Source organism: Phragmites australis, chromosome 5 (genome assembly GCF_958298935.1).
Source record: "Phragmites australis chromosome 5, lpPhrAust1.1, whole genome shotgun sequence".
Taxonomy (NCBI): Eukaryota; Viridiplantae; Streptophyta; class Magnoliopsida; order Poales; family Poaceae; genus Phragmites; species Phragmites australis.
Genome location: NC_084925.1, coordinates 41,506,029 through 41,518,990, shown reverse-complemented (window position 1 = coordinate 41,518,990; position 12,962 = coordinate 41,506,029). Strand labels below are relative to the sequence as shown.

General features: G+C 45.3%; 3 protein-coding genes across 3 annotated transcripts; all 3 read right to left on the bottom strand.

The window, feature by feature from the left end:
* Positions 1-1,099: 1,099 nt before the first annotated feature.
* LOC133918081 (uncharacterized) lies at positions 1,100-2,644 on the bottom strand. Its single transcript, XM_062361840.1, has one exon. It carries the CDS (start codon positions 2,642-2,644, stop codon positions 1,100-1,102), a length of 1,545 nt encoding a protein of 514 aa, XP_062217824.1.
* Positions 2,645-2,749: 105 nt separating this feature from the next.
* LOC133919745 (uncharacterized) lies at positions 2,750-4,633 on the bottom strand. The gene is made up of 2 exons (XM_062364236.1): positions 4,532-4,633; positions 2,750-4,434 (listed from the first exon to the last, which is right to left on the bottom strand). Exons 1-2 carry the CDS (start codon positions 4,560-4,562, stop codon positions 2,750-2,752), a joined length of 1,716 nt encoding a protein of 571 aa, XP_062220220.1. The 5' UTR covers positions 4,563-4,633.
* On the bottom strand, positions 4,583-11,578 carry LOC133918080 (uncharacterized). Its single transcript, XM_062361839.1, has 11 exons — positions 11,079-11,578; positions 10,549-10,624; positions 9,358-9,398; positions 9,136-9,213; positions 7,771-7,867; positions 7,509-7,575; positions 7,052-7,435; positions 6,862-6,960; positions 5,617-6,581; positions 5,465-5,530; positions 4,583-5,385 (listed from the first exon to the last, which is right to left on the bottom strand). The coding sequence occupies exons 9-11, from the start codon at positions 5,747-5,749 to the stop codon at positions 4,583-4,585; spliced, it is 1,002 nt and encodes a 333-aa protein (XP_062217823.1). The 5' UTR covers positions 5,750-6,581; positions 6,862-6,960; positions 7,052-7,435; positions 7,509-7,575; positions 7,771-7,867; positions 9,136-9,213; positions 9,358-9,398; positions 10,549-10,624; positions 11,079-11,578.
* Between the last annotated feature and the right edge of the window lie 1,384 nt (positions 11,579-12,962).

Here is a 12,962-nt window from a genome sequence, read left to right as displayed (position 1 = left end):
GCACACTGTGTACGTGGAAGATATTTTATGGGAATGCACATCGCGCATGTACAAGTTTTATGCGCGTTGTCGCCGTCTCTCTCGAACCTAAACTAACCTGCACACTGTGTACGTGGAAGCTGGAAAATAGACCTTCGTATACACGTTTCGTTGCTCCTCATTTTGTTATTCCTACGGTCAAGCAGTATGGTTTCTGTTGGTCTAAACTAAATCAGATCGAACATGAGAGTACTAGCTACTAGAGTTATGGCTTCTCTAGCTATTGAAGCATGGAGCCTTGGAGCAGAAATTAATCGTGATGCATAGCCCGCGCCTAAGTTAAAAACTTCATACTAGTAATCTAACCATTCCCAGTGTTTACCTGTCTGCACGTTCAACGCCGATGAACAGTCCACTTATTGATTGAACCCTTGGTCACGTCGTGCTATTCCAGCTAATCAATCTTCGCACGCACCACGCACCACAGCGTCGACTCGTCTTACCGGAGCAACCAATGCATGCAGCTAGTAGTAGCAACTAATCTAATCTTTGAACGAGCGCTTCCTAATCTAACAAAATTTAAATTTCGATACCAGTCTCGATAAGAAGCACTCCATCCGCCAACAGGAAACGCTGTTTTAATTCACCAAAAAAGAGAAATTCTATATTTAAGGCATCCGTTTTTTTTTCAGAGGATGGCCAAGTCTATCCAACAGCTTACAATCGTCTTCAGCTTCGTGACATCCAACTCTCTGTCTCTATTTCTTTTCTGCAATAGTTTTGCGCTGGCTCACCCCTTTGCCGCCAGCCTCCTACCGTCTGTGACGGCTCTTCTATCACTATATCCACCTGTGACGGCTCTTCTATCACTATATCCGCCTCCTACCGTCTGTGAGTGCCCGTGCGTTGCAACGGAAATAAAAATTGTATAAGATAACATCAAGTATATGAAAAAACTATGAACTTTAGAGTCAAGAATTACATTGAACATGCAAAAAAAAAACAATGCAATTACTGGATTATGAGCCTTAGTAGGAATCTTGTAAGCAACTAATTTTAAGAATAAAAAATATTCCTGATAAAAGCAAAAATGTACACTAAATGGGATTCTAGACTTCACCTATGTCGTAAGGACCTCTCTGTAGACAATGTTCCTTGTATATGTCCCACTTTGCTTTGAGCATTTCTTTTTTTTGGCATCAGCTGGGACGGCGAGGATCCTGATGTTCGCTCTAGCGGTGGCTCTAGATAGCGCAACGTATAACTGACCATGAGAGAACACCGGCTCGGGCAGGTAAATACCGACGTTGGAGATGGTCTGCCCCTGTGCCTTATTGACTGTCATGGCGAAACTGAGCCTGATAGGAAACTGCTTCCTTTTAAACTGGAAAGGGAACATCTCATCATCAGAGGGGCACAAGGGGATCTGAGGCAGAAAAACCCTCTTTCCAGCATGCTGCCTCAGCACAATCTCTGCATCGATGGCATTTCTCTGGAACCCCCGGACCACCAGCCTCATTCCATTGCAAAGTCCGTTCGCGGGGTCAATGTTCCTAAGTAATATGATAGGACAGTTCATCTTGAGCTTCAGAACGTGTGAAGGCAGCCCGTTAGGTGTCAGCGAGTTAAGAAACTCAGGGGGGTAGTAGTTATGGGGATCGTCTTCTACACGATCAAAGCTATAATACACCACCTCCTCCCATCGAAAGCGACCGATCATCTTTATATTAATCTGGTCCACACAATCGTTCCGTGTGGACAAGATGGCTCTCGAGGTGATATAGTTTGGATTTGACATATTATCATCAAGCATTGGAAAAACATTGTCTATCAGTTTATCAAGGTCCGTGTCCTCCCCTGTATAAGGCACGCATATATTATCAGGAAGACGTATGTCGCCATCACCATTGGCCTCCTCGGTGCCACCACCGATGCGCAGTAGGTATTCCGCAAACCACGAGTCGCTCTGTGCCCTCATGTTGCGTACAAGCTTTAGGTGACGCATGCAATCCCATAGGTACGACCTACGCAGCGACGCATCGATTATCTGAGCCCTTGACCCCTTTCGGATAACAGGGAGGACTTGCCTAAAATCTCCACCAAACACAACCGTCTTCCCACCAAACGGTAATTCTGGTCGGCTCATTATGTCACGCATGCTGTTGTCCAGCGCCTCCACTGCCTGTCTCTTAGTCATGGAGACTTCATCCCAAATAATGAGTGAAGCCGTTCGCAGAAGCTTGGCAATCCCACTCTGTTTAGTGAAGCTACAGAATGCACCATCGTCAACACTCAGCGGTATCTTGAAGCGTGAGTGTGCGGTTCTTCCTCCAGGCATTATGGAAGCTGCAACACCGGACGTAGCTGTTGCCACGGCAATCTTCTCCTGTCTGCGTATCGTTGCGAGCAACGCCTTGTACAGAAAAGTCTTCCCTGTACCTCTTGGTCCATCCACGAAAAACACGCCGCCCTCGTCACTATCAACAGCAGATAGAATCTCATCGTAGGCGGCCCTCTGCTCGGTGTTGAGGGAGTCCGACAGAGTTGCATCCTCATGGTTAAGCTCGATCGTGGACTCCTCAAAGATCTCCCTAGGCACACCATTTGCCGTGTCATGTGCCTCGTCGATCTCAGGGAGAGGGAATGACTGTATATCTTTACCCATTGACTGTAGCATGTTTCTGATATCTATTAAAACCATTTGTTGGACCGCGAGTGTGCATGGATTGATGCGGCGATAGTCTTCTGACATTGCCTCCATATGCTTGTTTCAGAGTCCATGCACGTCACTGGGCTCACAGAACACCAGTATTGTTGCAAAGAGCCTTCGGAGCGATGGTGGCATCTGGAACAACTCAGCTTCCGTAAGACACTCGTCCAATGTGTTGTCTGCCTCGATTAGGCCCCTTCTCTCTGCGGCTTCACGAAAGGTAGGTAGGATCTCGCCGTAAACCATCCTTAGGTCATCAAAGGAAGTGGCGCCAGTCACGTGGTTTAGGAGAACCCGTAGATAGTAGCGTTCCCCCTCGGCTGGATGAGCTGACACGATTCTACCAACCTGTCCACCTTCTCGTCTCCTTCGTTGCCAGAATTTTTTATTTTTGCCTTTCTGCCAAGTATACCACTCGGGAAAATCACGGTACAAGATACCTCGAGCATGCTCATGTACTCTGTTCGCTTCGAAATACTCTGTCAGCATTGACTTCTCAGCATCTTCCCGATTGAGCACTTCTTGGATATCTTGGCCCTCTTGAAACGAAACCATGTGCATATTCAGGAGATGAAGTTGTAGTTGCATCACAGGTGGTGAATTCTTGCTCAGGTCAAAGCCGTATATCCTCCACAAGGCTTCTGGAGGGGTCACCCATCTCGCATCCCTATACTGCCTGATCTCATCGATGTTGTTGTTGCTATCAGCCTTGTCAGCCTCGTTCACAGTCACAGACGCCCGGTCGTGGCCTTTGTATATGTACTTGAATAGGTATTTAACGGCCTTTATACTCGAACATACCTCAACATTGATGTGACAGTTGAACAGCCGCAGGAGGTAAGGGTTATATGGGACGACCCACCTATTGTCTAGCTCGTGTTTGCGAACCATTGCATGCCGGCCATCATCACGTCTCCTATACACCGGGTAGGAGTCCTTGCCTTGTAAGGTAGTCGCGTTGAAAGGCCGTGGATAATGATTCTTGCATGACGGACGGTCCTTCGTGCACGGGCAATCGCGATTCAACACACCGCAAGGGCCATGCATCATATGCTTGACGACCATCTTGTATAGCTCTGGGTACTTACGCTTGTCCGGGAGCTCGGCAGAGATGATACAATCATACTGCTCCGGACATGTGAGCTTGTACCGCCCCTGCATGATGAGCAAGAAGTGGGCATGCGGTAGACCCCTCTTCTGGAACTCAACCACATAGACGTAGGCCTTCACCTTGCCAAGCATGTGCTTATCAAGCAACTGCTTTTTTAGTTCCTCTAGCTTCGCCCTAAAAACACGCACGATGAGATCTGGACGATCCTGGGGTATTTGACCAGGGTAGAGCTCGTGTGTGATCTCATCCCAGTTTGGGTTGCATGTCATTGTGAGGAAGACGTCCGGCTTCCCATACTTCCGCACTAAAGCCATAGCATCCATGTACCGACGCCTCTTATCCCGAGGTCCTCCGATAAATGATGTAGCCAGCATGGTCCGTTTTCCAACTGCATCCGCTCTACCCTCCCCGGCATGCACGCTGTCCACCAAGCCTTGGTACAGGTCCGCCCTTAACTCCTTCTGATGAGCCCATATATAGTCCAGCCGTGAGCTCTCGATCTTGATGTATGTGTCGACCTTGAACTGCTGGAAAAGACGCTTGCCAAACAGTATTGGGTTGAATATCCCTGGCCGTATCTGGAATTTGTAGCTGTAGTAATCCCGTACGGACACGCATAGCCTGCCATTAGAATCTGCACAGAGCATATGACGTTCAAAATTAGTGTTGGACATCAACGAGTACAATGCCAAGAATTGACGGTGCAAACATCATCTTTTGATAACACTAACCTGGATCCTCATGATTATTACCACGAGCCATACGAGCCGCACGAGCCGCGGTTACCGCATCGATGGACACACCAACCTTTGGAATATCAGAATGCTAGCCGAACAGCTATTCTCAAAGTGCCTTCGGCGTTCGCTCCCCTCAACCCAAACAGCGGCCACCTCTGAAGTGGCTGGCATGTTATATGTTCTCTGATCCAACTTATGATCGAGGTTCAATGTCACGCGGTAGTCATCAAGGTCCTCAGCCTGTCCCATACTCCTGAGTTGTTCAGAGTACGGGTTGTCACGAAGTATGTCAACCAGCTTCCTGATGACTTCCTTGTCTTGCTGGTACTGCTCTTCGCGGCAACGGCGATACCGGTGCTCTAGACTGAGATCGTCATCATAGAAGTAAAGCTCCAGGTGCTTGGGTTCCGAACCATCTATACCAAATGACTGTATGTTGTGGTACATTTGACCGTGGGCATGAAACGTGTAAATACCACTTTTTTTCATGTCAGTGGTCTCACTGTCAAGGTGACAGTAAAGTGAGGTGAATGAGAAATGACCATTGAAAAATCTTATGTTGTCACGGAAGTGCCTAGCATCAGCGTCTGCACTCGACCATAGCCTCATGAGCTCGGGTGGTGTTTCTGGGGTAGATAGTTTAATCTTTCCATTACGGCAACAGAACCCCTTTGTCTCATGCTCGAACTTATTCGCATTGCAATATTGACAGTTTTCAACAGGCTTCAGCATGTGCGTGGCTGGGGGTATATTGCTATACACGTGGTCGTACGGATTGGATACGCTAGAGTTAGAAGCAGAGGCGTCGTCAGCTTGATCGAATTCGACATCCTCGTCAGTGTCACCGTCTGAAGATATTTTTAGCATCAAGTAGTTAGATAAGGCTATACAATATATGGACAGAAGGTGAAACAATGTCAAAAGTACCTCGACCAGCGAACATGCAGCCCTCCTCATCTTCAGAGTCCTCCTCGAATATGACTTCATCGTCACCTGTCGCCTCATATAGATTTGTATAAGTATATGGTGGTCCTGGATGTATTTTTGCAATATAAAATAAATACAATCAAGAAAATTACCGTCATCGGTAATTGGTGGCTGTGTTGGAGGTGTTGGAGGTGCTGCAGCGTTGACAGTTTGAGATGCTGCAGCGTTGGTAGTTTGAGATGCTAGAGGGGTATTTTCTATCAATACAACAAGAGTACAGTACATCAGGGTCTATTTTGAATTGGAAATTGGGAAACCTGAATACAGGTTAGAATATTACCGTTGTTCATGACAACTGATTGTGTTGGAGGCTCCAAACCATTGATGTCTTGTGAACTTACAGCTGGGTTTTCTTCTGACGAGGCAAAAGCTTTCTTGTCCCGTCTAGTTGCAAAGCTTTCGTTACGACGGGCTAGCAATGCTTGCCTTTCTACGGGTGTTACACGTTGTCTACGAGATCTTTGACTGGCATTCATCTCCTGAATCTCCCCATCCGACATATGCTCCGAAGCTGACTGGATGTAAATAGACGTACCTTTGACTGTAGGAATGACCCAATCACCAGTAACTATGGATCCAACCAGACCAGATGCATCCATAGTAAGGGGCGCGATAGTTGGGATATACATAGGGTTCTCCATAGCGATGGAATCTTGGCTCGGAGTATTGCGTCGTGCCACATAACGTGCTTTTTCTTGATCTCTCTTTGACTTCTTCTCCTCGGATGTCATATTATGCACCCTTCGACGTTCGTGCCTCGTTTCAATGTGCTCCCGACTTAGGGTGTTACGTCGCAATGCGTTTTGCACATTTTGACGATAGCGTCTCGCTTGCCTTTGCTCGGGTGTCAAATTTGCATGTCGTGCCCTATCCCTCACGTGCTTAGCTTCAATTTGCTCGTTTGTCAACTTTTGCTTACGTGAATTCTTAGCTGGGGAAGTAGGGGTAGCACAATCATCATTTGTTATGGTCTCGATTGAATAAGGGGTACGTTGTGATTGCCTTTGGTCATCTAACATGACAATATGATGCGAAGCATCGCGAGCACGCTTCTTTCCTAAAATGGAATTATATGCCATCATTAGGAATGTAATAACGTGTAAGCTAATGTGTCCCAATACAGGTAATTAAGAGTTCAGTTATGTGCTAAGTGTGTCAAATTTGTATCATGCTTACACCGGACAGGTTCAGGTTTCTCTAAATATGCTTACACCGAACCCAATAATTTCAATATAGTAGCATCAAATAACTGTTCAAATTACTGAAATAGTAGCAGCATCAAATAACTGTTCAAATTACCTAGAATAGTAGTAGCATCAAATGAATATTCAAATTACCTGGAATAGGGCAGCGTGGGGTATTAGTGACGTCAATGATGCTTCCATTTCCAACAATGTCTTCATACGTAGGTGTGCAGTCACCAACAACGTAATCCACTTTTTTAATATAAAATCAATTATATTGAAACAGATGTCATATTGAAATCTTAAAATCTAAATAACATCATCTGATAATTATTCACAGTACCTGGCAATTGAATAGGGGTATTTGTTGTTTCAGTACTGGTCATAATGCTCTCTTGTACCTGATATGGTAAAGGAATATTTTGCCTCAGATACATATCACTTCTGCGCAACCAATCAATACTATCATCCGGAGCCATGTTCTCCTTGTTGGATGCAGTTGGAAGGGACGTGGATGTTTGATGCTGTTCGACAGTTACAAGGGTGGCTTCAGCTTTCTTTCGATGATATGCTTCACGTTTCTTTTTCAGAAATTCATCTTTTTCTTGGCCAGACATTTGCGCATACCGATCCCTTGCCCTTTGTCTCTTACGTTCTTTAGGATCTACGAGGGGTGGTTGTGTAGCGGATGTCGTGGGTACACCAACATTGATATTGCTGACCCCATCTGGAAAGTTACAACATGTATTTAGTCGTGGAGTATGAAATAAGACCTTAGGATAGAAGTTCTTAAGATTTACCCGTGCTGGTGGTTTTGGATAGGTCTCCAAATGGAGTGCGGCCCCCGGTTCGTTTCGAAGACGCCATCTGCGAGGAAAACGCTAAATATGGACATAAAGAGCTAATGCAATTGGATAGCAGGATTTTGTTAAGGGAATATTCCAGCAAAACTTAGCAGTTAAACTATACAATGTATTTCATTTTGATCGTATTGATCCTCACATATTACTCTAGGGGTTCAGAACAGTAGGGTAGACAAAGAGAAGTAAGGTCATTGCCTACCGTTTTGCAAAAGGAGCAAGAACTGCACGTGCAGTAAGCCAGCAAGCAACGGAATCCTCAAATCAGCCGCTACCCTTCTCCCCTCCTCCTCGGCAAACTGAAATGGATTACATCAGTGTAAATAATTATGCAAGGCAAGTGAATTTGTACACACAGTTCAAATGATTTGTTTGTTGTTTTTACATCCCAGAAAAACACAACATAACCAATTATGTGAGGCAAGTGAATTTTTACAACTTAGTTCAGTAAAACCAAACCATAGTAAAAGTAACATCAAAATTATGACCTCAATTTGCTTTTTTTTAATAAAAAACAATTACGAAAAAATATGAAATGATCGATTGCGGGTACTCAAATCAACAATCAACATCAGAAGATGAAACCCCACCAATACAGATTTACCAATCGTAAGACGCATATGGGCCAGCACCAAACAGCACACAAGGCACTACACTTGAATGCAACATTCAGGAAAAGTTCAGATTAGCAAATTGTGATTAGGAAAAGTACATGATTAGCAATCATTGGAGGATCTAAACACCAAAAGGCGAAACCTCGTTAAGAGATACATCTAAAACACATTATGGAGCTAAAATCCAATGTCACACTATGAAGCTTTCACCCATAACATCCCAGGATGTATGTTCACCATATAGTTCTCCTGCTAGCTATAGTGGACAACAAATATATATCCTTTCTTACAGTGGGCAACAAACAAAAATAAAGATATTTTTCCCGATTAGTTGAACTATTTCATCCTAAACACATATGGAATAACCAAATGTGATAAAAAAATGTTTCTAAACTTTGTTTCAATAAATTTTTGTGCTGGATGTATTAGATCATTTCATATTTTCTCCGGTGCTATTGGAATTAACATATCCATCGATGTTCCTTTTACACTTGGTCGCCACCAGTACAGAACGCCATGGTTCCTATCCCATCCAAAACAACGTACTCCTATTAAGCTGCCGTCTGCATGTGCCTAATTGCCTTGCATCATATACCCTTTGATTCTTTCACTTCAAGTTGGATCCAAAAGCATAATGTACCTAATTGCCTTGCATTTTTTTTACAGCTAGAGAGCATTGCTTTTGAAGTAGGAATGCTGAAATTGGTAAAATTCACATGACATTTAATGGAAACCAACCCTACGAGCATAGGAACAGCCATGTTTCGTGCAAAAATATACCTAGGTAGCACAATAACAAACTACGAGTCAAAAACCAACCCACGCTTGAAAGGATAATTGAGTTGGGATGAAATTGCACAGAAAAGACCATTCATTTATCAAAAGCAACGAAAATAAACACGCTGGCACAGCTTTATCATTTACAGCAGAACAGACCAATTGCCAAATAATACCTGCCACTCAATCAGATATTTCCTTTTTTCCTAGTGGTTGCTGCCGTATCCCCTTCTCCTTCTAAACTTCTATTTCTTCTTCACCGAGATGGTTGTCCAATAAAATAAGCAGCAAAAGGGGCATAAATCAAATTTAAGATTTCAGACCACACACCAGAACAAAGTAAAAGAACTATAAGGAAAAGAACTACAAGTAAAAGAACCACACACGAGGCCACACACCTGAGTTCTTTCTGCTTTAATTTCGCAATCCTTTACTAAACCTGAACATTAGCAAACAGAAGCCATGTATTAAGTGCAGCAAGCTACATCTAATTTGCCACATGACAAAGTAACAGAACTACAAGGAAAAGAGAAACAATTAGCAGCAAGCCTTGCAGGAGGCATGTACAGCACATAGATGAATTAGAAATTTCGTGCTGGATGTATTAGATCACATATATTTTCATACAACCACAAGCGCAAGGTCGGGATCTCATCAGGACAAAACATAGATGCATAAACACTCATCAGCAATAACATGACACGGGAGTTAAGAACAAAAGATAGATCACATAATTAGCGTGCACATGTCTTTTTAAGATTATAATCAATCATGACATTTGCACATAATTATGGTAAAAAAAAGAGCAGATGAGCTTTACACAGATGAAAGGCCTAATGGAAGAAGAGCATGTTCTATACATCAAATCATCAAGCATCTATGCAGAATGTGATATGTAACCTGAACATTAGCAAACAGAAGCCATGTATTAAGTGCAGCAAGCTACATCTAATTTGCCATATGACAAAGTAACAGAACTACAAGGAAAAGAGAAACAATTAGCAGCAAGCCTTGCAGGAGGCATGTACAGCACATAGATGAATTAGAAATTTTATGCTGGATGTATTAGATCACATATTTTCATATAACCACAAGCGCAAGGTCAGAATCTCATCAGGACAAAACATAGATGCATAAACACTCATCAGAATAACACGACGCGGGAGTTAAGAACAAAAGATAGATCACATAATTATAAGCATCTTTGCAGAATGTGATATGTATAGGGAAGGTTCCCGCTGAAATCATTTCGTGATTGATTGTTATCTGGCGTCCTGACCAAGAAATTAGAAGGTTAAGTGATTGTGTATTCATTATGTATGGCATAAGTTTAAGTTTTGGAGAGAACTCTTAAGTCAAAAGTCTATCCACTTCACTTATGATTCTATCTAGGCTGCTACCATATGCACTGATAAACCAGATGAAAAAAAATCTATCTAAACCCTGCCATGAGAATTTGTCCCTCACTGTTTTAACTTATTCAAAGCGTCCCTCAGTGTCTAAACTTATTCCAAGTGAAGTTGAAGTTTACATTTGCACAAATTGCCCAAACCTCTGATACATCACACAGCTTGTGAGAGCATGCTTACATGTCAGAGTCAGTTTTGGCTGCGGCTTGAATATGCTTTGCAGGAAGCACAATTGAGTTTTTATCATCTGTATCCCCTGCACAAGAAACACATGTAAATCATAAGTGAAGTGTCCAGATAAACTGCCTTTTAAAAAACATTCAAATAAACGAGTTTCAATTACAAACATAGCGCACCATTTTACTCGGATTGGTTGGATGCTGCAGAGTCATTTTGGGGGCATTCAGAGGACATATTGCCCTTCCCAACAGAAAAACACACACACACTGAAGGAGCAAACTACCCGATCGAACAACAACACATGCATCCAGACACATATCCTTACAAGTTAACACAAAAGATCATTCATTCACAAAGAAAATTAAGGATCTACCTCAGTTTTGATTCATCCCTAGTCCCTACTACCGCAAGATAAAAATTTCCAAAAACCAAGAAACCCCCCACGCCCACATCTGACTCCTCCCACGATGTGACAGATCGTAGCACGGGGCACGCATGGTCGTGGAGAAAAGGGAGGGAGGAGGACGTACCTGAAGGAGCTCTCCTTACACGGCTGAGGAGAAGGCGATGACGAGGAAACGGCCGAAGATGGTGGAGACGGGCAGTGGAGACGACTGACGGAGGGGTGGTTGCGAGGCCAAGGCAGACCCCGATGGCGGCGCGGTGACCTGGCGAGAGGCAGATCCTGTTGCAACGGAGGGAGGCGAGGAGGTTGAGGAAACGACACGAGTGGTGCGGGCGCCGGGATGCGGCGAGATTTGCAGCGCGGGGAGGAGGCGTTGTGGCGGCGTGGATCGAGCGAGCAAGGACCGCGGCGTGGATTGGGAAAGCGTTATGGTGGCGTGGATCGAGCGAGCGGGATCGAGCCGTATTGACGATGACGATGCGTGCGGACGATATGGGCGCTGACGATGCGTGCGGATGCCGATCGGACGGATGACGCGTGGGTGCGGACGAAGGCAAACGGGAGATGCGACGGACGGAGGGCAGGAAAAGCTGACGATGCATGGATTACTGATTTTTTAAGTAGGAGAGACCTGTGACGGCTCTTCTATCACTATAACGCACGGGCTCTAGCCGTTTTGTTTTGTCACCCCCACCACCAATCTCATCTATTACCCGCCTGCCGCCCACAGAGCTACCATCATCGTCTCGTGACACCATCATATCATAGGCCATCGCTGGCCCAGCTGCCTCCTAGCCTACCTCTAACCCGAGATCACCGGTAAACCTCGAACTCTAACCTCCTCTTCTAAACTTACCAATGATGTTAGGGTGTTCACACTGTTAAAACATTTTAGTTTCCAGACGATTGGACTCTAGAAGGGTGAAAAAAAGTTGCACTTTCTATCGGTTTGAATTTGAGTTATACTGCATGGATTTAGCCATCTTTGTAGCACGGTCTGTTGCAACCAAAAACAGAGGAGGAAATGACTATCCGTGAATGCATGCATCGTATGCTTCGTACGCTGCCGTCCCGTGCCACAACGTTCTCGCGGAGTCCACGCGTGCTTTCCACTCGCGCAGCATAAATGCCTCCGGCCCCACGCTGTCAGACTCCGCACCCCGACCCTTCATTTTAAGCATTCAGGCCGCCTTGACCGGCCGGCTTCCTCTCCCTTCCCATCTCCTCTCACTGGCTCTGTAGTCTCCATCCCCATCAATTCAAGCATCCATGGATCCTCCCGCGAGGGCAGCGGCCGTGACGACCACGCCGGGGAAGGCGGAGAAGCCGCCGCCGACGACGCTGCTGGACGTGCAAGAGGTGGAGTGGGTCACACGGGAGCTGGAGCGGCTGCTCTCGAGGGAGCAAAGCGGCGACGCTGACGGGCGACACCGCCGGACGAGGGCCACCGCGGCCAAGAAGGAGGGTTTCCTGGCCGAGCTCCTGGGGAGGCACGCCGTCTCCATATGCAGCGGCGACACCGTGCGCAGCTCCGCCGTCGCCGCCCCGGGGGACAGAGGCCGCCGGCGAGGCGGATGGGGGAGCTTCCGGAAGGTGGAGAAGGAATAGACCACTCTACACTGCGGCGTGGTGAATTGCGCGCATTTGCACCGCGTTCTGCTGCAATCAAATTCTTCGATAGATACACTTGTCCTTCTGTAAATTGTCCCGCGTCACAGCGTTGTTAGTGGAGTTTCTAATGGTTAGTGGAGTAACGGTATTACAGAAAAGCTTAATTACCACACTCTCAAGCTGAGTATTTGTAACTTTTGGTAGCATTGATCTCAAGAATTCATACTTGTTTTGTTAAACGATGCACATCGTTCGAATTTTGTACTATAAAACCACTTCCACGAGATACGGCAACTCGGGCTGCCAAACTGATGGCTGGTAAGTTCCCAAGAAGCACAATTGAATGCTGCAGTTAATACGTCAATCCGAATTCTGATCGTGCTGGTGGTGCACGCAC